The sequence below is a fragment of the Mesocricetus auratus genome, unplaced genomic scaffold (genome assembly GCF_017639785.1).
Source record: "Mesocricetus auratus isolate SY011 unplaced genomic scaffold, BCM_Maur_2.0 Super-Scaffold_100007, whole genome shotgun sequence".
NCBI classification, from domain to species: Eukaryota; Metazoa; Chordata; class Mammalia; order Rodentia; family Cricetidae; genus Mesocricetus; species Mesocricetus auratus.
In genome coordinates, this window is record NW_024429191.1 from 24278559 (window position 1) to 24302691 (window position 24133).

At 44.0% G+C, this 24133-nt stretch overlaps 1 protein-coding gene across 1 annotated transcript; it reads left to right on the forward strand.

Annotated features, from left to right (window-relative positions):
* Nucleotides 1–785: 785 nt before the first annotated feature.
* Il12b (interleukin 12B) lies at nucleotides 786–17700 on the forward strand. Its single transcript, NM_001281689.1, is given in 8 exon segments — nucleotides 786–822; nucleotides 5260–5347; nucleotides 9468–9743; nucleotides 10897–11014; nucleotides 12815–13032; nucleotides 14199–14347; nucleotides 15753–15895; nucleotides 16474–17700. Coding segments are annotated over 6 exon segments (984 nt in total). The 5' UTR covers nucleotides 786–822; the 3' UTR covers nucleotides 15888–15895; nucleotides 16474–17700.
* The last annotated feature ends 6433 nt before the right edge of the window (nucleotides 17701–24133 follow it).

Genomic DNA, 24133 nt, shown 5'->3' on the forward strand with positions numbered 1-24133 from the left:
AGGACCACAGGCATGTGACTAATGAAATGATATACTCTGGGTATCCAAAAGGGTGGCTTCTGAGTGTGGCATCAGTCATCTGTAAGTTTGCCGTGACTTGTTCAGCTCATGTTATCATCTGTCTGTTAAGTAAGGGCCTATGACCATAGAAGATGCCTCAATACACAGTGAATCTTATTCGTTTTCCACCTCCCTACGGCTGCCTCTAGATACAGACAACAGAGGTGGAGGGGTGTGTGTGCACCAAGTCAAACAGGTGGCAGTAGCTTCTGAACCCAAATGCTAATAGGGAAATCTGGCCCAGACACACTAGGCTCTTTGCCAGTAGTCTCATCTGCCTTGAATTCCGAATTGTAGACTGTTCCTGAGGGACCGCAGCACCTCATCGTTTGACTGTGCCTTGAACCATGAACTCAGCTGAGGGACACGAACTGCTTCTTCCCCAGTCTGTAGAATCCTGGTGAGGTTGGCCATGCCTGTCTCTATTCACCTTGGGCGTGATGTAAACAGAAATTAGCATTTGTCTCCTTCCTTTTTCCACACCCCGAATTCATTTCCTCTTACCTGGGATTTCGATGTCTATATTCCCTCTGTGTGATGGGTGCATGCAGAGAAACAAGGAGGGGGGAGGAACTTCTTAAAATTCCCCAAAATGTTTTGACACTAGTTTTCAATGTTGCAATTGGGACTAGTCAGTTTCTAGTTTGGGTTTCCATCAGAAAGTTCTGTAGGAGTAGAGTATATAAGCTCTAGGAGCAATAGCAGCTGCAGAAGGAACAGTGGTCGAGGCACACCAGATCAGGCAGCCTGCAGCCAAGCAAGGTGAGTACTCCCCTGTTCCTGACCTCTGATTCCCTGAGCCTAAAGCCTGTCCAGGTACAGACTCCAGTGGTTATGCTACCTTTGAACCAGGCAGCATGGGAGTGGGGGTAAGAGGGTCTGGACAACGTCACTGATGGCTCACCTGATGGTGAAAACTAGGTACTCTGGGGACAGAGGTTTCAAGTGTTCGTTTAAACAGTTAGCTCATTAAAGAGGTGATTATGCGCACCCATAATCCCTGAATTAGGGAGGTGAGGGCAGAATGAACAAATTTGGGGGGTTTTAAGGCCAGCTTCAAATATGTGATGAGTTTGAGACCCTGTCTCAAAAAAAAGAATGAACTACTAAATTATTAATAATGTGTACCTGATAGACCGGTCTGCTTTTTCTATATAGACACATACACACATGTGTGTGTTCTTAAGTACTAATTAATGCCTGTCCCTTACAGAGTATATATAGTTAAGTTCTGTTCTTGCCTTACTAGTGAAACTTGTAAAAGTCTTTCCTGCACTCCTTACAGTTACTGGACTCATAACTAAACGTCACATTTGCTTCCCTCCCTCTGATGGGTAGAAAGTCAGCTGTGATAGTCAAACTGACTGGCTGGGCTCTGTGGTTCTTGTGGGTTTTTAACTAACTTCACCCCTCTTCGAAACGGAAACACCTCAGTCGTGTTCAAAACGCCTTCCTAAGGGGTTCTAAAATCTGGGAGGAAAGGGACGAGAGTCCATATTCACAAGCTGCTTTCTTCTGCTTGCCCAGGTAAAACCAGGGCCGCCAGAGGGGTCAGATTGACATCAAGTTTTTACACAGTAACCACTAAGCCTCAGCTGGTGGCTCGATGTGTTCAAGCAGCATTTCAAGATGAGGTTAGGTTGCCTCTGAGATTCATTCTGCTAGAATCCGAAATGCTGTGATTATTGCGCCAATTATCTATGGACTCCCTCTAGACTAGACTCTGGGTATAAGGCAAGACAGACATAAGTTCTGCCATCAGACCTCAGTATAGGGAGAATAGATATTAAATGTGTAACCAAATTATTATCATTGCAGTAAGTTCTGAGGGTAGAGAAGACTAGGTATTTGAGGTCCTGGTTCCATTTGGTCATCAAACTGGCACTTTCTATGGGTTGTTTCATGAACTGCTCTCCTGACAGGGTTTCTATTTTACAGTCTAGAAGTATAAGGTACGAAGAAGTCAGTACAACTTGTCAGGGTCACATAACTAACAAGGGACAGAGAGAGGTCTGCCGGGCTCTGGAAGCACAGCCCTTTGCCCATGCCTCTCAGGCCATCTGCACTGTGTGTGCTGTTTTTTCTGAGCATTCTTGCTTTTAAATACTATTTCTCTTTTTTAATTAAAAAAAATGACAGGACGAAACTTGCAAAAGGGAATGTCCATTCAGGTACCCTGTGCCCAGGTTGGCAGCAATGTTTTGGAGCATTTGCATACTCTAGGAAGCTGGACTCTCTAATGTAGGGTTCCTGTGTCCTTTGTACAAAAATTTCAGGAGTTTAGAAAACTAATGAAATCATGTTAAACAAACAAACAAACTAAAACCACTGTGGAGTGAGATACAGCACCCCAGTGTCTGCTGCTCAGCCAGAAAGACAAAGCTTGGTCACCACCCTGCACCCATTTTGCCTGTGTGGGCTTGGTTAAGAGGCAACCCACCACCATCTCTCCCCTCTGCTGGGTTTCTGTGATCTAAGATGTAGGTGATGCTGGGATGAAGACTGTTCCTTGGACCATTGCCAGGGCTCCCTCCAACCAATATGGTCCACGTGTGATGCTCAAAGAAATGCCTGGCATGTAACCAAAGGGGAAAATCCCTGTTCCGAGAGCATATGAAGAGATCACCAGGAGATGCCAGGAATCTCTGTCTATTTCCCTTCCCAGAGTGCTGCCATCTGGGTTTTACAGACATGTATAATTGTCTTCCTTGAGCATCTCTCTACAGCCTAGCAGATTTTTATTTTCAAACCCTCTGTATTCAAAGCCGAAAGAGTTTCAAATATTTCCCTAGTTCTTCTGTTGCTAGTGCAAGGTAACAAAACATCAGTTGCCTACTATACTATACCATTTCACTGCACACCTCCCAGCCCTTTAAGGCCACATAACCCTTTACTCTGTCCTTTAATAGGTAAAGAGAGTAGGGCTCAGAGGAACAAGACTGGCACCTGAGTAGTAGGACCAGAATCTAAGCCCATGTCTGCTTGACTCCAAGCATGTACCAACCAGTGTCCATTTCAGCTAGTGCTTGGCTGTATGATAACTTGGACCTGGACAAGGGCTGGCTTCTGGCTCTGTCTCTGTCACTGATGTCTGTAAGAAGAGAGAGAACATAGCAAGGTCCACGAAGGTTAGTAGTAGTTCTGACAAAGCCATGATCTTGAACCAATGCATGTTCATGTTTAAGGTATTTACCTAGAATATTTAAGCCTTAATTTACATGGGTTAGACCTGTGGTCTCTCAAAATTTGTCCTTGCCAGATGGTAGCATCCTCCAAGATAGAGGGAGGTGTTTCCAAAGGGAATTAATTAGACACTAATTATCTCAACCACATTTATGAGTGAGGTATAAACTCCACAGTTGAAAGACTTCTGCTAATTCTGGGTGTTAATCTAAACTGGGTTTCAATATAAGATGGTGGCTGATTTATCTACTTCAATATTTCGTGGTGGGTCCATGTTATGTTCTTCTGGCAAAAAAACACTTTTACTTGTAGGATTTCTGAACCTTAAATGCTGGCTAACATGTTTTCCTTATAATGTGTTTCGTGGACCAGAAGCCTCCACTTCTGAAGCCTTCAAGACATGTTAAATCAGATACTCTGGGTTGAGACTCAGTAGTCTTAATAAGTCTGGGTTATACCATACACTCAGGCTTACAAAATTCTCAGTTTTGTTATGAGGGTGAGAACTATTTTAGAATTTGGAGTGATTTCTGCCTAGGTTTAAGACACCCACAGCTAAACACTGAACTGAACTCTGGGAAACCAGTTGCAGAGAGGGAGGAGCAATGAGCAAAGGGGTCATAACCTTGCTGGTGAAACCCACAGAAACAGCTGACCTGAACAAGGGGGGAGAGGCCAGCATGGGATTGATCCAGACCCCCTGAACTTGGGTGTCAGTGAGGAGGCCTCGACATTCTTTGGGGTCTCAGGCAATAGATCAGTATTTATCCCTGGCATCCAAATGGACTTTGGGAGCTCATACCACATGGAGGTATGCTCTCTAAGCCTGGACACATGGGGGAGAGCCTAGGCCCTGCCCCAGATGATTTGACAGACTTTGGAGATCCCCCACGGAGAGAGCCTCACCCTCCCTGAGGAGTGGAGTGGGGGATTGGATGGGGGTCTGGGTGTAGTTGGTGGGGGGCGGGAGGGAGGAGGGGAGGGAGAGTGAGCTGGGATTGACATGTGAAGAAAGCTTGTTTCTAATTCAAATAAAAGAAATTAAATAAAAAAAGAAGAGGCCTAAGCCACTACAGGTTCTTGCCAGAAGTTGAAAGATTACCCATACATTACCTTTCCCACACCTCACCTGGTCCTTTCGCCTACACCATCCCAGTACATTCCAAATGCTGGGCAGTGATACAGCTGCTTAAGGAGAGGGAAGCAGAGCTCAAATTGTCTGAGTAAATATTTGTAGCACCACAGTATTGGTTCCAGAAATCAGCGTGCAGGTGAAGCCTTTTTCCCACTCTGTTCAGTGCTCTTTGAGTGCTATATTAATATTCAGTCAGAACTAGGTAAGTAAGAGCTGAACATGGGTCCAGGAAGCCACACTCCATCTCTAAGTTTATGTTTCTGAGCCAGGTGTGAGGGTGCACACCTTTAATCCCAGCACTCAGGCGGCAGCGGCAGGTGGATCTCTGTGGGTTTGAGGCCAGCCTGGTCTACAGAGTGAGTTTCAGGACAGCCAGGGCTAAGTCTCTGTCTCAAAAGAGAAGGAAAGGAGGAGGGAATTATCAGCAAGACAAACTCAGCAAGTAAAATGTCTTGGTGCACAGCATGAAGACTACCTGCATTTGAGCCCTGAACCCACAGTGCAAGGAAAGAATCAACTCCCAAAAGTTGTCCTCTGACCGCCACACATGCTAATGTACACATGCACACATGTACACATACAATAGACATAAAAACATGTTTTTAAAAACAAAATACTATCAGAGGGCTGGGCAATGGGATTCTTTCAGTTCCAGGTAGCCTCCTGTGGTTCACCATTTGGAGACCTTTTCTCCCAAAGATAGAATGGATCTCCTATAATCCTACTAGCTTGTCATTGTGGAAAAGAAAGGGGAAAGACAACATTTAGAAGGCAGAGGAAGCGTGGGTTTGGTTAACTGGCTAATGGTTGGCATTCTCTGTCTTGTTTTCCCTCCTCTCCCTTCCCTTTCCTCCTCCTCTTCCTCCTGCTTGTCCATACAGATGTGTCACCAGAAGCTGACCATCTCCTGGTTTGCTGTGGTTCTGCTGGCGTCTCCACTCATGGCCATATGGGAGCTGGAGAAAGACGGTAAGCAATCTTGCCTTGTTTTCTATATGGAGCTCCAAGTTCTAAGCCTGAGCTCAAGACAGCTGCTAGGAAAGGAAACTGAAGGGGACAGGCATGCGCAGGGTCTCCTGGGAAAGCCTTTCCTCAGGGGAAGATACAGGGCTATCCTCCTTCCTTCCATCTCTGGGATCGGTCTCCGCCTTGTTTGGTTTTCACGTTGGACAACGGGAAAAGCGCTTCGGGTGAACTGTAATGGCATAGGGGATATAACCTTGGCCTGTAATACTAGGAAGTGACTCAGTCAAACAACTGAAAATTCCAAGTAGAGGATTTTACAAGTAGCAAGATTGTCATCTGCCTCCCCTGCTCCTCCATATTACATTGTCTGCTCAGTGGTGCTGTGATGGTTTTCGTCGCACCACTTTGTGATTGAAATTCATATTGTCTTTGGTTCAAAACAGGGTTCTTCCAGGTATTCATTCTAAAACCTTGAGCTGGATAACCTCATGGCCTCTTTTTCTTAGTTGGGTGTCAATATTGGCATTGACCACAGAGGCTATTGAATCCATTAATGAATACAGAAGACAGCATATGGTAAAATGAATGTAAATTTGAGCAAGCCCTATTGTTTAAAACAAAGTCTCCGAACTTTCCATTGTCCCAATATCAGTAAGATTATTATCAGACTAATAAACAGTGTTGGAACTGCAAGGAGTGCTCTCTGTCCTTGTACTGTCTCACACATAGCAAACGCATCAGCTCAGTCCTGTGATGTTCCTAAAAGAATCTCAAATGTTTCATAAATCCAATGTAATAATGTTGGTCATTTCTGCTTTTATAGCTACATTTTCTTAGTTATGGTTTCTATTGCTGTGAAGAGACCCTGTGACCACAGCAACTCTTACAAAGGAAAACATCCCATTGGGGTGGCTTATTCAGTCCATTATCATTATGATGGGACACGCAGTGTGCAGGCAGACATGGTGCTGGAGAAGTAGCTGAGAGTCCTGCATCTTGGTTCACAGGCAACAGGAAGTAAACTGTCTACCATACCGAGTATAGCTTAAGCAAAGGAGACCTCAAAGTCCACCCCCACAGCAACATGCTTCCTCCAACAAGGCCATGCCTACTCCGACAAAGCCACACCTCCTAATAGTACCACTCCCTTTGAAGGTCATTTTCTTTCAAACCACCGCATGTCCTGTAGTATTTACATGTTACATATTTATTGAACATAGAACCTCATTTAACTTCATAACAACCATATAAAGTAGGAGCTATCAGTATTCCATTTTACAGATTTTGAAAGCTGAGGCTCAGGAGATTAAGTAATTTGCCTACAAACAGGACTTGATCCCATTTAATCTCACTTCAGAGCCTGAGTGTTTAAGCGCTAGATGATTTACACGGAGGGTAAGAAGTAACTCTTTCCTGTGACCGTAAAGAGGAAATGGGCATAAATTTAAAATGAAAAGATTTCTTTGGTGATGATTAGAAATAATTTTTAAGAACCCAGACAGTACAATACCAAAATTGGCACCCCCCCAAAAAAAAAACTGAGGCCAGTGTTTTCATTCCAAAGAGTCACGGAAGCTAGAAAATGACTTAGCAGGTAAGGATGCTTGCTGCCGAGTCTGATAACCTGGACTTGATCACTGGGATCTACATGATAGAAGGAGAGGGCCAATCTCTCCAAACTGCCCTCTGATCCTCAGACATGAGCTGTGGTACATACACACACACACACACACACACACACACACACACACACACACACACACACACGGAAGAATTAAATGCTATTTTAAAAATGATAATCTCACAAAGTCTGGCCACCCATCCCAACAGAGTTTTGGACCCTTTCCTAAGTAAAGCCATTGGCATAGCCAGATCTACAACCTGGGGATTGTTAGAGTGCTTAGGAAGGAACCGAGGCCCTGGCAGAGTTAACGCCTTCATCATCATCACTTCTGACTAGTAAACCACAGAAGTTTCAGAAAATCAATGTGAGAAACACAGAGAAGGCTTGTGATGGAATCACAGTGTTGGCCTGCAGCCCAGCGGACACCTAATCTCTGCTTCCAACATCCCCAGAGAGCTCTTTTCCTGCCCTTAGGCCAAGGTCTTCTGGACTTTCCAGGTCCAGGTTCTAACAGGAAAGTAAGTGCAGTGCTGCTCAGTTGCCTGGAGAACAAAGAGAACCAGGAGGAAGCCAAGGTTCCTGTGGTTTGGTGTCAGCCCAGGCTAATGATTTCCAAAGAGTCTGGCCTCAAGTGATTTTTACCTCTTATCTTTGCTTCCCATTCAGGGCCTACAAATCCCACTGACTTGAAGTGAGAGCTTTGCATTTCACAAAGCTTTATATGTGAATGGCAATCACAAAGCCACCATTCACAGGGAACATGAGGGGACTGTCTTAAGCTTGCATACCAATTAGTTTATATGCCACCTTCTAAAGAAAGCACTAATATTTTACTTTCATTTTAAAAATAATGACATCAGAGCCAGGCATGGTAGTTCATGCCTGTATCCCTGAACTTGGTAGGTCAAGGCAAGAAGACTGCCCTGAGTTTGAGGCCAGTTTGGGCTACAAAGTGAAATTCTCTAAAGTAAGATGGTGACACTGAGACTAAGCTTAAAGTCCCTTCCCACACCCAAGGCTTTCTTGAGGCCTTTGGCTGGTTCTGATTGTTGCGCCATTCCAAAGCCCCAGCTCCTCACCACTGTGGCTTCCATATTTAATCAGACATCAAGATAATCTAGGCTTACCAAATGGGCCACTAGGGCCATCCCAACACTTCTGACTCAGCAACCAAGAACACAGAATTGCGGATGAGTTTCCTGGTGATGCTGATGATGGAAGCTGGGATTCCACCAAGCTTCGAGAACCGCTGCATTAAGCTATTCTTTCAATTAGTAATAGATATGTGGATAATCAGATGAATGAAGCTTTGATCTAGCACTCTCCAGAATACTTTATGGCGCTATTTTTGGGGGCTCATTTAGAAACTGGCATTAGAAATCCATCACATAGCTCAGGAGACAAAAGATATGAAATACAGCTTTTGTCACACTTCACGCCTGATGGGACCTTGCTTAGCTCTTTGGCATCAGCACCTTCCTTCAAAAAACAAAGAAACTATCATCTATTTATCCATACTGGCATTAATTAGCTCTTTAAAAAGGCAGCTGATGGCGGGGAGGTAGTGATGCACACCTTTAATCCCAGCACTAGGGAGACAGAGGCAGGCTGGTCTCTGTGAGTTCAAGGCCAGCCTGGTCTACAGAGCGAGTTCCAGGACAGGATCCAAAGCTTCACAGACAAACCCTGTTGTTTTTGTTTTTTGGGGGTTTTTTGGTTTTTTTTTAAAGCAACTAATGACAATCTCCACTGATGAGGTTCATGCAGAAGAGACTAAAACCTTAAATCTTCCTGGATAATTTTTAAGAGTTTTTCAGTGCATTTGCCTGACTGTTTGGTCATTGGATGGCGATGGTGGTGATGGTGATAATGATGATGATGGTGAAGCTAGCACAGAGTTATGTTGTAGTTACTGTGCTGAGGTGCATGATTTTTCCCATCTATCTACACAGCCAAATCTACATGCATACACACTATTGTTTCCATCGTCTTGCAAGGACTACAAGGCTTCTGGTGGACCAGTAGCTTACCCAAAATCCTATTAGAGGAGACTGAGTTTCCTGGTGTGTCTTCCTCCATACCTACGCTTTAAACCACTGTTTTACTCTGCTCAACACTACGCCTAGCCATATTCCCTGTGAACTGCAACTGGAAATTTATTCCCTACCCCACTGCACCTCCACTCCCCAACCTCTAACAACAAATCTTGTGCTGTTTGCAACTTTATGTTTCAAGGTTTTCCCTATGGCCTGCTAATCAGGGATTAATTGTCATAGGCCATCTGCCAGTTAATGACTTGGTGGCAGCTATAAAATTGTTTCTCTGTTCTGTGACCTTGAGTCCAGACAGGGCTCCATGCCCTAAAACCATCTTAGCATTTGCAAAACTTTTGTGAGCTATGACGTGCCCAGGCAGTGGGGATACCAAGACAGTAAACGGAACCTAGTTCCAGAGTTCATGAAGCTGACCATTCAGGTCTTCACTGCTGGTCCTCTCCAGTTTATGTTGTAGAGGTGGACTGGTCTCCTGATGCCGCTGGAGAAAGAGTGGTCCTCACCTGTGACACTTCTGAAGAAGATGATATCATCTGGACCTCAGACAAGAACAGTGAAGCTGTAGGCTCTGGGAAAACCCTGACCATCCAAGTCAAAGAGTTTTCAAATGCTGGCCAATACACCTGCCACAAAGGAGGCAAGACTCTGAGCCACTCACGACTGCTGCTTCACAAGAAGGAAAATGGAATTTGGTCCACTGATATTTTAAAGGACCAGAAAGGTAATTTCATTCCCTGAGATAGTATCTTTTCTGCTACCTCTCCTCAATAAAAAAGTAGTGTGTGTGTGTGTGTGTGTGTGTGTGTGTGTGTGTGTGTGTATGTGTATGTGTACAGGTACATATATGTGTGGAGGCCAAAGGACAACGTTGGGTATTATTCTCTGAAATGCTTTGCATCTCCTTTGAGACAATAACACCCATTGGCCCATAGCTTACCGATAAGTTGGACTGGCTGGCCAGTAGCACCCAGAGATCTTCTCGTCTCTGCCTCCTCAGCTCTGAGAGTACAAACACATGACATCACTCCTGGCATTCTTCCCTAACTAGGGACTGAACTTGGGTCCTTGTGCTTACAGAGTGATTCTGTCAACTTCACTATGTTCAGAGCCCATTTGTCCCTCCCAAGAAATAGAAACATTAAAAATTGAAAAGGTAGGACATAGTTAATGCAGTTATTAATGATTAACCATAAACCCTAGAATCTCCATTTCCCTTGGCTTTCCTGGAATTCTTGGGCTCTTGGCCATTAATATCTTATATTGAGAGAGTTGTCTTTCTGAATGCATGTTTTCAAGTTTCCTTTGAGTAACAATGATGTTATTGGATATCTGTTAAAGTTAGCCAATGTGCCCAGTTGATAACTCAATACTGGAGTGACAACTTGGAAAAAAAAGAGTATTTCTGTCTAATGGACATAAAGTGTTTGCAGTATACCACACTCTATGGGAGGAGCACCCTCTCCAGATATTACCAGTCTGTGCTGAAATACGTGCCAACAGAGCAGCTTTTTCCATTGAAGTTGATGGGAAAATACCAGTTGTGGCACATAGTGTAATGGTAGAGTGCTTGCCCAGCATGTGCAAGGTTCTGTGCTCGAGCCTCAGCACCACAAAAAGAAAAAAAAAGACTACATCTAGCTGGACATGGTGGTTTACACCTATTGTCAGTACTTCAGAGGAGGATAAGGAATTCCATGTCTTTCTATATTGTCAGTCCAACCTAAATGTGACCTTGTCCTAAAAAAAACCCACCCTTGTACCATTCAGTGGCCTGTGATTCATCCACAATAATAATAAAAAAAAATTAAACCCTGGTCTTTCTTTAGTAAAAGAAAACTCCTAAATATTGGGGTTTTTTTCCTTTTGTAATACAGATCCTAAAAATAAGACCTTCCTGAAATGCGAGGCAGCAAATTACTCTGGACGGTTCACCTGCTGGTGGCTGACTGCAATCAGCACTGACTTGAAGTTCAACGTCAAGAGCAGCAGTAGGTAAGGGAGCAGCTCCGGATTCTCACACTTGGCTAGACCTGCTTCACAAAGAAAATGAGTACAGACTGTCTGTGGATTATCAGAGAATGATATGAACTGGACAGCAAAGTCGATTCTGGTTTTTGTTTTTGTTTTTTGTTTTTGTTTTTGTTTTTTCTGCTTTCCATCATTTTGCCTAAGGAAGGAACACTTTAAGCTGGCCCTCTGAGAATAGTTGTCGGGTGAGTTTGTATTCACTCGTCCAAATTGCCTGGCAGCGTTTTGTTAAGGCTCACAGCACCATGGGGAGAAATTAAAAAGAACTCATAGCTACAAATAATTTGCCAAAACTCTGCCTTGTGCCAAAAACAGAAACAAGTGCCCTAGGGCCTCCCTCTCAGAAGTCCTGAAGCATATTCCAGAAACCTCTGAGGCCTTCAGAAATTTTCCTAGAGCCTTTTCAACTTCTCTCTGCCTCCCCAACACTGCCACTCTGACGTTCAGTTTGCCCAGCACTCTTGGACTTTCTCTAAGAAACCATTCCCCGGGATCGCAGAGCTGCTGTGTCAGGCTGTTGTGCCACTGACTTCAGTTCTCAGCTAACTTCCTGAGCCATGTGGAGGGCAGTGGAACAAACTCTACTACTGTTTGAATAAGTAAATTAGGGACCCATTTCCCCATTTTTAATGAATTTGCTATGACTTAAACATACCTAGGGAAAATAATGGTTCAGGGTGACATCAGAGTCCTCACTGCTCTTATGAGAACTTTCTGAGCCAGTAAATGTGGCCTCTAAGTAGACCCACATACATTGCAGGATGCCTACCATATAGCAACATGCCACATCTCTATGTGCTTAAAAGCAAAACAAACAAACCTTAGACACGCACAATGCATTTTCTTTCTAGAGAAATTCTTGCACAGGCTCATGAAGACACTGGTACATGGATGGATAAGGGACACTGGAATATTTTGCATAATTAGCAAAAGAATGCTCAGATGGAGCATTCATGTGCATTTATTGAAAAGAATAACCCAATTTACATGTTCTGCTTAGAGAACTCCTCACAATACTTTCAGAGAGGAAAACATGGTTACAAAATTATATGTATATAATTTTCTTGTTTTCTAAAGGCATACTGAAACACAGTTAAAAATAAATATGTGCAAGTATGTGTGTATATGGTTATCTTGACTATTCATTGAAAAACTCTAGAAAACTGTAAATAATATCTATATATGGGACTCAGATTTGAGTTAAAATGGGGATGGCAGAAGCACGTATATTTTCTTTATAAACAACTTTGTCATTTTGTTTTGTTGTTGTTTTTGTTTGTTTGTTTGTTTGTTTTGAGACAGGATTTCTCTGTGTGACTTTGTAGCCTGTCCTAGAACTTGCTTTATAGACCAGGCTGGCCTCGAACTCACAGAGATCCAATTGCCTCTGCTTCCCAAGTGCTGGGATTAAAGGCATGCATCACCACTGCCCGTCCCTGCTTTGTCATTTTAATTCTTTATAATTAGTGCCTATTGACCTTATGAATGATATAGAGCGGATTTAAATTTTCAGTAAGGGGGTTTAAGTAGGTTCTCTTGCATTGAAACATTTCCGGGTTCCTTTAGGCCAGAGATGTAAGTCTTAGTCTCTTACAGCTAGGCTTCCTCTGCTGGAAAGGGCTAGTTTGGGTGGGGGTGTCTGTTTGTTTTTAACCCCAGAGGATAAATCTAACCAGCTACACAGTCTGTTCTCAGACAGACTATAGTCACCAGGCACTTGCTTTGTGATCTGTAACACAGAACTATTTCTGTCTTGGCCATCAGCTCCTCTGATTCCCGGGCAGTGACATGTGGAGCAGCGTCTCTGTCTGCAGAGAAGGTCACAGTGGACCGAAAGGACTATCAGAAGTACTCGGTGGCCTGCCAGGAGGACATCACCTGCCCGACTGCCGAGGAGACCTTGCCCATCGGGCTGGTGATGGAGGCCCAGCACAAGTATAAATACGAGAACTACAGCACCGGCTTCTTCATCCGGGACATCAGTAAGTTTTGTGGGGGAGCATGTGCCTGGGAAGCAAAGATGTTGTTTGCCACCTGCAGTCTTGTTTATTCTGCACCCCCCAAAAGGCATGAAACAGACACTGTTGTCTGCATTTTGCAGAGGAGGAAACTGAGAGATTAAGCCTCCTTTCCCCAGATCTCCAGTCTCCCTGCTGGCAGCCCAGACCCTGATCTCCCTCATGTAGCAGGTTTTGTGACATGTTTAATCTGCTACCCAGATAGATGAGTGATGGATCCGAGAGTTACTGGGTTATCTACACTGTGACCAGGACTTCCCCACCAATTGCAGTTTTCAGAAACTCATTTTTCTCCAGAATCCACATACATGTGTATAGCTATAAATTCCCCTGGACAGCTACTTCTAAATGGAGAGACAGAGAGTTTGTCATTTCTCATTTCCTTTACCACAGATGGAATGGTCCTCCTGATAGGACATGATGGGATCAGAGACCTTGTTGCGGAATTTTCAGAAAGTCTGTGGTTGGTAGGGGTGGGTCTTGTTCACAGGGTATGATCAGGGAGGTACCCTCTGAGGAGATAACGTTTGGCAGAGGCCTAAAGCAAAGATGTTGGTTGTATTACTTTTACATTATTACTGCTCATCGTATTACCAAAACTATGAAGGGTATTTGTGAAGCATCTACCAGGAAAATGTGTGAAATGGAGCTAGACTTCCTAAACTGGAGCATACTCCAGAGATGTCTCTCCATCTAGAAGAAAGTACCACTTGAAGACCATGATACTCACTGTATCCTCAGACAGAGTCAAGTAGAGGCACCCGATAGACTGTGAGTCTTAGGCCAGCAATATGCTGGCCTAAGTGGGGAACCAATCCCGAAGAGGGTGTCCCTGACTGCAGAGCCCAGTTATGAGTCTTTGTTAAGCAGAATGACTCAACTATCAGGGCCTGCCAGTCTGTGCAGTGAAGAACATGTTCAAAAATATAGGATGGGGCCAATAATGTGACTTCCTCGCACGGAAGAAGCATCCTCAGCAGAGGTACCTCACTGATGCTTCCTGGGTGAGCAGAGAAGTGGAGGAGCTATAGAGACTTGAAAGTGGAAGGACCAGTCACCCAAGATCAGAAGGCTAAACCCAGGCTCCAAAGCCCGGCAGGGTAATAAAGGATGTTTGTCCTCTTCTGCAGTCAAACCGGACCCACCCAAAAACATGCAGCTGAAGCCCTTGAGGGGCTCTCAGATGGAATTATCCTGGGAGTATCCTGACTCCTGGAGCACTCCCCATTCCTACTTCTCCCTCAAGTTCCACGTTCAGGTCCATCGCAAGAGAGAAAGGGTAAGGCGGGGCGCAGGCACAGTGTACCCAGGTTGGATTTATGCAGCCCATGCTGGGAACAACGTGATGATCCTAACAACCAGGCACTTGTTGCAGGACTAGAACTGTGCTAAGGCCTCTCTGTGTCTATCACACACAACCCACATGAAGACCCAAAGGCAGCAAGTATTACCCTAACCCTCTTCACAGAGGACAGTGAAGCTCAGAGACACTATGACTTTCTCAAGTTCACCCAGTTAGAGCAGTGGCAGAACCAGGACCCAGCATCAGTCTGCTGAACACAAAGGCTGTGATCCCAACCACCCCACTTCCTCCAGAACAGTGGAAGGTCAATCCTCTACTTAAATTGTCAATGATATAGAGACCTGGGTTCCAGGAGACTGAAATGATTATGTCAACTGAGTGACTATAATAAATGCTAGAATACTGGTGCTGTGTCATACCCAGTATGGATACTCCCTATTTGTTTAATATACACTGCAACTATTTCACCAAGCAAGGTGCCCACCCTTATACATGCCAGCATGGCTTTCCAGCCCTCTGGCCCTTAACACAGTGATATCTTACAACATTTTGGGGACAGTTTAACAGAGCCTTTAAAGTCACAAATCAAAGGCTTTTTTCCTACGTAGCATTTATAATGTGGTGACAATTCAGTATAGAGATTCAATCACTCTCTAAAAGCAGGAGCAGAAAAAATGAGGTGATTTTGGAACAGATTTTAACTATTTAATGTTGAGTGCTTTCTACTTGTTAGAAGCTCTCTAGGCATTTTTACATAAATGCTTTATTAACCTGCTGCAATTCTTAGAGGCAGGTATTATCATGGGCCCCATTCATAAATAAGGAGAGATACAGAGAGCCAATGTTCCTGAAGCATTAAGCTGCTTAGCACTGCCAGGATTTGAAGTCACATTTGTAAACTGACAGACACAGGGGAGGATATTTCTGGACAGTCAGAGGACAGCTAAGAACGGTTGGTCCCACCATTATCAACCTCATACTGGAGTCATTGCCCATGGGGCCTTCGTACAAGGCTGCTATTTGGAGAGACAGAAGGTGGAGCAAGTTATTTCTGTTGGAGTTTACTAAATAGAAAAGTAAGGCCTGGGAAGATGGATGAGTAAGGGACGTGCTTCCTTGGTTTCTAACTCCAAGAAACTATGTAAAAGCTAAGTGTAATCTTACAACACTGGCATTGGGGCACAGTGGGAGTCACACACACACACACACACACACACACACACACACACACACACACCCCTGTGTTAACAGTTTCTGCCAGCAGGTGGTGCAACAGCAGCGTACTAAGACAACACTATGTTTAAGGAGGGCATGTTCTGCAGGAACATGCCAGCCTGCCTTGTATTGCCTAAAGGTCTTACATTTTTCCTCTCCTTTGCAGAAAGATGAGTCTCAGTTTGTAGACAAGACCTCTGCCACAATCCGATGCAGCAAAGGTGCAGAGGTCCGTGTGCGAGCTCAGGATCACTACTACAATTCATCGTGGAGCAGATGGGTATCTGTGCCCTGCAGTTAGGTGAGCAGGTCCGTGAATCCCAGCCACACCTGCACATTCAGTGGTCCTGATGGAGGACAACAATGTGGGGTGGGGGGCTTGTGAGGGAAGGGGATGTAGTTCCTAGCATAGGGATACCAGAGTCGGAAACACATGTGTTCATTACCAGATATTAATTTAATGTCTATGTTAGTTCTTCAGGCACTGTCCTGGACCCACAGACACTGCAATAAAGAAAACAGGCATGGGCCCTATCCTTGTATGGGGGAAGACAGGGGAAACCAGATTGGGAGGAAACCAGGAGTCAGTTAGGAGTCAAAGGCAGAAGGACTTGGGAGTGGACAGAAGGTAGAACCTAGTCCTAGGGATTCTAGGGACCACTGAAGTGATTTCAATAAAGAAATGGCCCAATAATATGCCCCTTTAAGAAAATTCTCGGGAAGAGAGTCCCTGGCAAGCATAAGACTAGCTGAATTCTTAGCTGTATAAGGAAGGGCTGGGCCTTCTCACGTGGAAACCCCAAGATCCAGTGGCTGAGGAGAATGTGTGCTGAGAAATAAGGGGCTACACTTCCGACTCACATGGACTTACCTACATTCCTTTGCAGGGTCCAGTCCCAGGATGTGACTGTGAAAGAAGAAAAAATGGAAGACTCTAAGAAAGAAAGTTTAAACTCATGATGGAAGAGACCCCCAAAGCCATTTTCTACTTGGTTGACTTTTTCCAGTTTTTTATATTCATAATGATATTTTCCTATATTTCTACATTTAAATGTTAAATGCCCACTGAGACAATGAGCCAATTTATGTATAGATATTTTAACACTCTGCCTGGCCTTATGCTATTTAAATATTTAAAATAATTTATGTATTTATTAATTTATTTCTGTATTTAACATTTGTATATCAAGATGTATTGAATATTTCATGTTCTGGTGGGCTGATCCAGAGGGACCAGACCCTATTATGCAAAGTGTGAACGTGTTATCTTTTTCAACAACTTTCAACCAAGGCTGCACAGGTACATTGGCTTTTGTGATAACTAATAAGAACATAATATTCTGATACAAGTGATGTTATATATTTGTGACCAGTGAAGACACAGAGGTTATTTAGACACATGAAAAAGTTATGAAGGTACTCTGAAGAAGTTAGAGCTAGTTCTAACATCAATGATGACTTCCTAGCAGTGGCATTGATAAGAAACAAGGATCACCTGTGCTTCTATTAGGCTTCTGGCACCTAAATTTAAAGGAATTTTTAATTCCAAGTTTGAGGATATATAGCTTAGATGGCAGATTGCTTGCCTAGCATTCATGAAGCTCTGGGTTTGTTCCCCAGCACTGTATAAACTAAGCATTGTGGTGCACACCTTAGTCCTAGCACATCACCCTCATCTGCATAGCAAGTTCAAGGCCAGCCTGAATTACTGAATAAACTACCTCAAGAATAAGGGAAGGGGAGAGGGGATGGAGAGAGTTAACTGGTTACCTCCTTAGCAGTCCCCACCTCCAACCCCCATAAAGAAAATGAGCTCTTGGAATTTTAGAGGAAGCATACGTATAGTTGTGTCTAAAGGATATAAAATCCAGAGTGCCATAATAGCCACACAAATAGGTACAAAGAACACCATGTAGAATCAGCCTGATGATGAACCTGAGTGAACCCAAGGTGCAGTTATGACCAGACAGGATCCATCATGCCACGAATGTACTATCGCTACGTAATGACCATGCTTCTTGTAATGATTGCCTTTGTTTTTTGTTTGTTTGTTTGTTTATTTATTTATTTTTGCCTTGTGAGACCAAACGAATAAAAGCTCTTCTTTGCAGTCATGGTTTTGTACCTTCTCAGCTGGCTTAGGCATTCCATTTCCAAGCCTATTTGGGTACATCCTCCTCCCCACCCCTCCCCAGCCCCATCATCTAAGAACTGCTTCTCCTTGAAGTGATTTCATTTCCAATTGTGCAGAATCGCTCTTTCCTTTTATAGTATTTCCAGCATCAGTGCCTTGCTGAGCTCAGGGAAGGTCCCTGCAGGCTTCACAGCAGGGACTCCACTAGGGCACAAAATTGCACTGTGCCCTCTTTAGGGATTTGCCACTCTGTCATCAATCCTGAGATGATATTCTGATTTCCCCCTTTTTTAGTTTGCTTTATAGTGCTGTGATAAACCACCACAACCAAAAGCAATTTGGGGAGGAAAGGGTATATCGGAGTTTACAACTTGGAGTTCATTGTGAAGAGGAGGTAAGGTAAGAACTCAAGCTAGGAACTGAAGCAGAGGCCATGCAAGAGCACTGATTACTGGCTTGTTCTTCCTGGCTTGTTCAGTTTGCTTTCTTATACAAGTCAGGACTACCTGCCCAGGGATAGCACTGTCCATAGTAGTCTGCGCTCTTCCACATTAGAAATCAATGAAGAAAATGCCCCACAGGCTTGCCCCTAGGCCAAAGTGCCGTGGACATTTTTGGGTTTTTTTCTAATGAATTTATTTCTTTGTCTATCTATCTATTTATCTTACATCCCAGCCACTGTTTCCTTTCCCTCCTCTCCTCTCAGTCTCCACCCCAGCCCTCTATTACCACCCTCTAACCCACTCCTCCATTTCTGTTTAGGAAAAGGCAAGTCTCCTATGAGTATTAATAAAACAGGGCATATCAAGTTTCAGTAAGACTAAGCACCTCGCCATCTATTAAAGCTGGTCAAGGTGACCCAATATGAGGAGTAGGGTCCCAAAAGCCAGTAAGGAGATGCATAGAGCTCTTGTTCCCAACTGTTATGAGCCCCGCAAGAAGACCAGACTACACAACTGTAACATATGTACAGGATGATTAGGTCAGTCCTGTGAAGACTCCCTGGTTGTTGGTTCAGTCTCTTTGTGCCCCTGTGAGCCCAGGTTAGTTGTGGCTCTTACAACCCTTTCTTCCCCTCTTCTACAAAATGGCCCAAAGTCTGCCTAATGCTTGGATGTGGGTCTGCATCTGTTTCTATCGTTTGCTGGATGAAACCTCTCTGATGACAATTGGGCTAGACACCAATTTGGTCATGAGAGATGGCCAGTCCAGGCTGCTTATCCATTATTTCTAGGAGTCTTAGCTGGGACTAAGATTCCTTGTGCCAGGTTTTTGCCTGATCCCAAAACACCTTACCTTTGCAGTGGTCTCTTTCAGTACTCTCTCCCCCGCTAGACCTCAACCTAATCAGTCACGTTCCCCATTCACCCTCAGTCCACTTAGGAAATCTTTTCTATTTCCCCTTCCCAGGGAGATCCAGGAATTGTGTGCCCTCCCCACACCCCGCGCCATGAACCTTCCTTATTATCTAGTCTCTCTGGGTCTGTGGATTGTAGCATAGTTATCCTTTATTTTACAGTTACTGTCTACTAATAAGCGAGCACATACCACGCTGGTCCTTCTCAATCTGATACCTCACTCAGAATGATGTTTTCTAGTTCCATCCATTCGCCTTCTGGTGTCCTGGATTTTAACAGCTAGTAATATTCCATTGTATAAATGTATCATATTTTTTATCTACTCCTCAGTTGAGGGACTTCTAGGTTGTTTAAAGGTTATAGATATTACAATAAAGCTATGAACATAGTTGCGAAAGAGTCCTTGTGGTATGATTGAGCATCCTTTGGGTATATACCCAAGAGTGCTATAGGCGAGTCTTGAAGTAAGTTGATTCCCAACGACCACACCAGCTTCCAAAGTACAAGTTTGCACCAGCAATGGAGGAGTGTTCCCCTTACCCACTTCCTCTCCAGCATGAGCTGTCACTTGTGTTTTTTATCTTGGCCATTCTGACAGATGTAAGGTAGAATCTCAGAATCATTTTGATTTGCATTTCCCTGGTTGTTAAGGATGTTGAACATCTCCTAAAGTGTTTTTCAGCCAGGGACATTTTCTTAGCTGAGGTTCCCTCTTCTCATATGACTCTAGCAAGCTGACAAAAAACTAACCAACACATCCGTACACCATGAAAGAGAACTCTAACTCTAAATGAGATGAATGAGCCTTGTTCACCTCATTTCTCCATTTCATCCATCCAGCTCCAGTATTTACCGAGGATCTGTATTGGGTCTGGATGCCCATTACCCTTTAGTGTTTGGAGTTTCCAATGAACCTCATGTCATTTTCCCTTCAGAGTGCCCAATTTTGCACTTATAAAATAAAACCGAACAGGTTTAATCCCATTGAGGGCTGAGATGCTCCCTATATATGATGTCCTAGGATCTCGAAAGACAGGACAGAAAAGAGATGTCAGCTTTGTTTAAAACATGGGCAGGGCCTATCTAGTTCTCCTAGTGAGTCCTATGGAAAGAGTAAGTGGTAAACTCAGAGAGAGTGGACATCAACTCCCTGTTATTCTGAAAATCCAGCTGTGCACATCTGGAATTCTTTGCAATTGCAGGGGGATTTGAAGTAGAGTTATTTGCTTAGAGTCCTGGTTGTGTGTTCTAGAAGGGTGGGAGGGAGTTTCTGCCATTCTCTTCAAGCCATTGAAGTACAACATCCTGCTATGAGCCCACACTTGACAGCAGGGGACAGATTCTAACGCCTGCTGATCTTCCTACAAGGTCCTTTCATCTATTGGTACCAAAACATTCAGTAGGAACTAAATGAACAATGATAGGAAAATAATAGTTACATTTTATAAGCACAGAGACCTGGGGCTATTTCGCCAAACTTCCAGCAGACTTAGGGCAGTCTTGATTGTTCTGGCCCTCACCACACATTTGCTTTTCTGACTTGGCCTCTTACCATTTGATTGATTTCAGTGCATGCAATGAAGAGTTTCTCTGTTTTAAATGTATTTGCCAGGCCTTAAAAGTCAAGTCACTGGATGTAGTGATGGCACTGAGTGGCCTAGCAGCCTGGGTGACAAACACCAGGCCCTGGTGCTGTTTCTACCTGCTCAAAGTCCTAGGACCTGCTATGACCATTCTGTTGAGGTCAAGGTGTGGCCGGTGAAGATGCTTCCAGTAGTGGATTCTGAAGGTGCTGACAGGGCACCACCAGACCATTAGCACTCTGAGCATTAGAAGCTGAAGATCAGATACTGGATAGAGAACTAGAAGTTACAGGAGCTCCAAATAGATGGGTTACAGCAGGAAGCAAGAGACAAGAGCAATGGCAGGCCCACCTGACCAGGAAGTGCAGACATGGCCACAACTGAACAAGCACTGTGCTACAAGATGGGGTGAAATCCTTCATCCCCAGGGACAACACTGAGTCCTGTATAGAAACATCAGACTCCTGGAAGAACCACAATTGGACCATCACTAGAGAGGGGCAGGTGGTCAGGTGTCAGTGCAGAAGCTCTTAGGAACCCAGAGTCTTGTGCAGGTAATGGTAACTGCATAGAGGTCAAATAGGCAGTGGCTGTTCCACTTCTGGAATGGAACATCTCATAGCACTCCTCCCCATCCTTCAGCTCTTATATACTTTCCACTCTTTTTCAGGATGTTTGCTGAGCCTTGGGGAGCTTGGTACAGATGTCCCATTTAGAACTAAGCACTCAACAATCATTTATTCTCAGCACTTGGACCAATTGTGAATCTCTGCATTAACTGCTCTCTACTGTAGAAGTTTCTCTGGCTGGGGTTGAAAACATTAATCAAAGAGTATCACCAAAAATATTTATTTAAAAGGCAGTTCGAAGCATGTCCATTTAGCAAAACAATGGTGGTAGGTAGGGCCGTGACTTCCCAAATCATTGCCTTTTGACCAGGCTTTGAATTCCTCTTATGGAGCAGTTTAGCAATAAGGGATATGTAGCATGAACTGACCATATCCTGTGATGAGACAATACTTCAAGTGGAGGGATTGGGACACTAACTGAGCCACATAACCTTCTACCTACAGTCTGCCTAAGGGATGTGCTAGGATGGCCTGCAGACTGAGGGACTAGCCAACCAATGACTGAGAAATCCCACCCCTGACACTGCCTGAGGCACCAGAACCCACAGGCTGGATGAACCCAGAGACCTAGGATAGAACCAAGCACAACTAGAGAAAAAAATGTCAATGAAATGATGCCTAATGATATTTTGGTATGCTAATAGACTGATGCCTAGCCCAAATGTCATCAGAGAGGCTTCATCCAGCAACTGATGGAAACAGATGAAGAGACCCACAGCCAAACATTCAGTGGGACTTAGGGAATCCTGAAGAAGAAGGAGAGAAAGGATTGTAGGACTCAGAGAGGTCAAGGACGCCACAAGAAAACCCACACACTCAGTTTTATGTTATACTGATCTAACTGAGGGCTCTGTACAGATTGGACAAGCACACTACCAAGCCAACACATGAAATTCGGGGGAACACATTCAAACCATAGCCCATGAGAAATCAAGATCCATATTTGTTTCTTTTCTATTGTGCTGAAATACAGAAAACTTATCTTTCAGCACATTAGCCATTTTAGGAATACAGTTCACAGCCATTAGTGCATTGGCAGTGCGTACAACTGTGACCACTGTCTGTCTCCAATGCTGTTTTCTCTTCCTACAGTGAAAGTCTGTACCCATTAAAGCAGAAACCCCCTGTATTTCCCTTTAAAACAGAAAATTAATGAACAAAAATGAAATAATAATGATATCCTCCCATTGAGGCATGGTGGTGCATTCCTGTCATATCAGGGCTTGGAAAATGGGATCAAGAAGATTAGTTCAATAACACCAGTAGCACAGACAGTGAGATCAACAATTAATAAATGGGACCTACTGAAACTGAGAAGCTTCTGTAAGGCAAAGGACACAGTCAGCAAGACAAAAAGGCAGCCCACAGAATGGGAAAATATATTCACTAATCCCACATCTGACAGAGGGTTGATCTCCAAAATTTACAAAGAACTCAAGAAGCAAGTCTCCAAAACAGCAAAGGACCCAATTAAAAAGTGGGCTGCAGAACTAAATAGAGAGTTTTCAATAGAGGAGTCTAAAATGGCTGAGAGGCACTTGAGAAAGTGCTCAACATCCTTAGCCATCCGGGAAATGCAAATCAAAACAACTCTGAGATACCATCTCACTCCTGTCAGAATGGCTAAAATCAAAAACACCAATGACAATTTATGCTGGAGAGGATGGGGTGAAAGGGGGACACTCCTCCATTGCTGGTGGGAGTGCCAACTGGTTCAGCCACTTTGGAAAGCAGTATGGAGATTCCTCAGAAAAATGGGAATAAACCTACCACAAGACCCAGCAACTCCACTCTTAGGCATATACCCAAAAGATGCCCATTCATACAACAAAGATGTCTGTTCCACTATGTTCATAGCAGCTTTATTTGTAATAGCCAGAACTTGGAAGCAACCTAGATGTCTCTCACCCGAAGAGTGGATAGAGAAAATGTGGTACATCTACACAATGGAGTACTATTCAGCAGAAAAAAATAATGGAATCATGAGATTCGCAGGCAAATGGATGACACTAGAAGAAACCATCCTGAGTGAGGTAACCCAGTCACAAAAAGAGAAACATGGCATGTACTCTCTCATATATGGATTTTAGACATAGATCTGGGGAATGCCAGCCTACAATCCTATGGCCAGACAGTCTGGGAAACAGAAACTACATTTAATGGCTGGTTAAGTACTGAGCTGAACTCAAGAAAGCCAGTATCAGAGAGGGAGGACTGATGATCAAAGGGATTAAGACTGGGCTGGTTTAACCCCCAGAAACAGCTGACCAGACAAAGGTTAACTCTTGAACCCCAGGCATCAGCCTGGGAATCCAGCATGGGACTGATCAAGACCCCCTGAATCTGGGTGTCAGTGAGGAGGCCTAGGTAATCTATTGAGCCTTGGGCAGCAGATCAGTACCCATCCCAAGTATACACACGGACTTTGAACTCCCATAGAACAATGTGAGGTGCACTCTCACCCTGAACTCTTGGGGAAGGGTCTAGGCCCTGCCCTATATGAAATGACAGACTATGGACACCCCCATGGAGGGCCTCACCCTCCCTGGGGGAACGAGGGGATAACGGGGGGGGGATGGGGGGAGGGCACGGGAGGAGGGGAGGGAAAGGGAGAGGGACCTGGAACTGACTTGTGAAGCAACCTTGTTTCTTATCTAAATTTAAAAAAAAAGAATAAAAAAATAAAAATAAAAAAAGAAGATTAGTTCAAGGATAGATAGCCTTAACTAACAGTAAGTTTGAGAGAAGCTGAGGCTACATGAGCCACTGCATCAAAAAAAAATAATATCCTAAACATCTAGAACACCACTTATTGGAGGTTGCCAACCAAGTCAGATAACAGG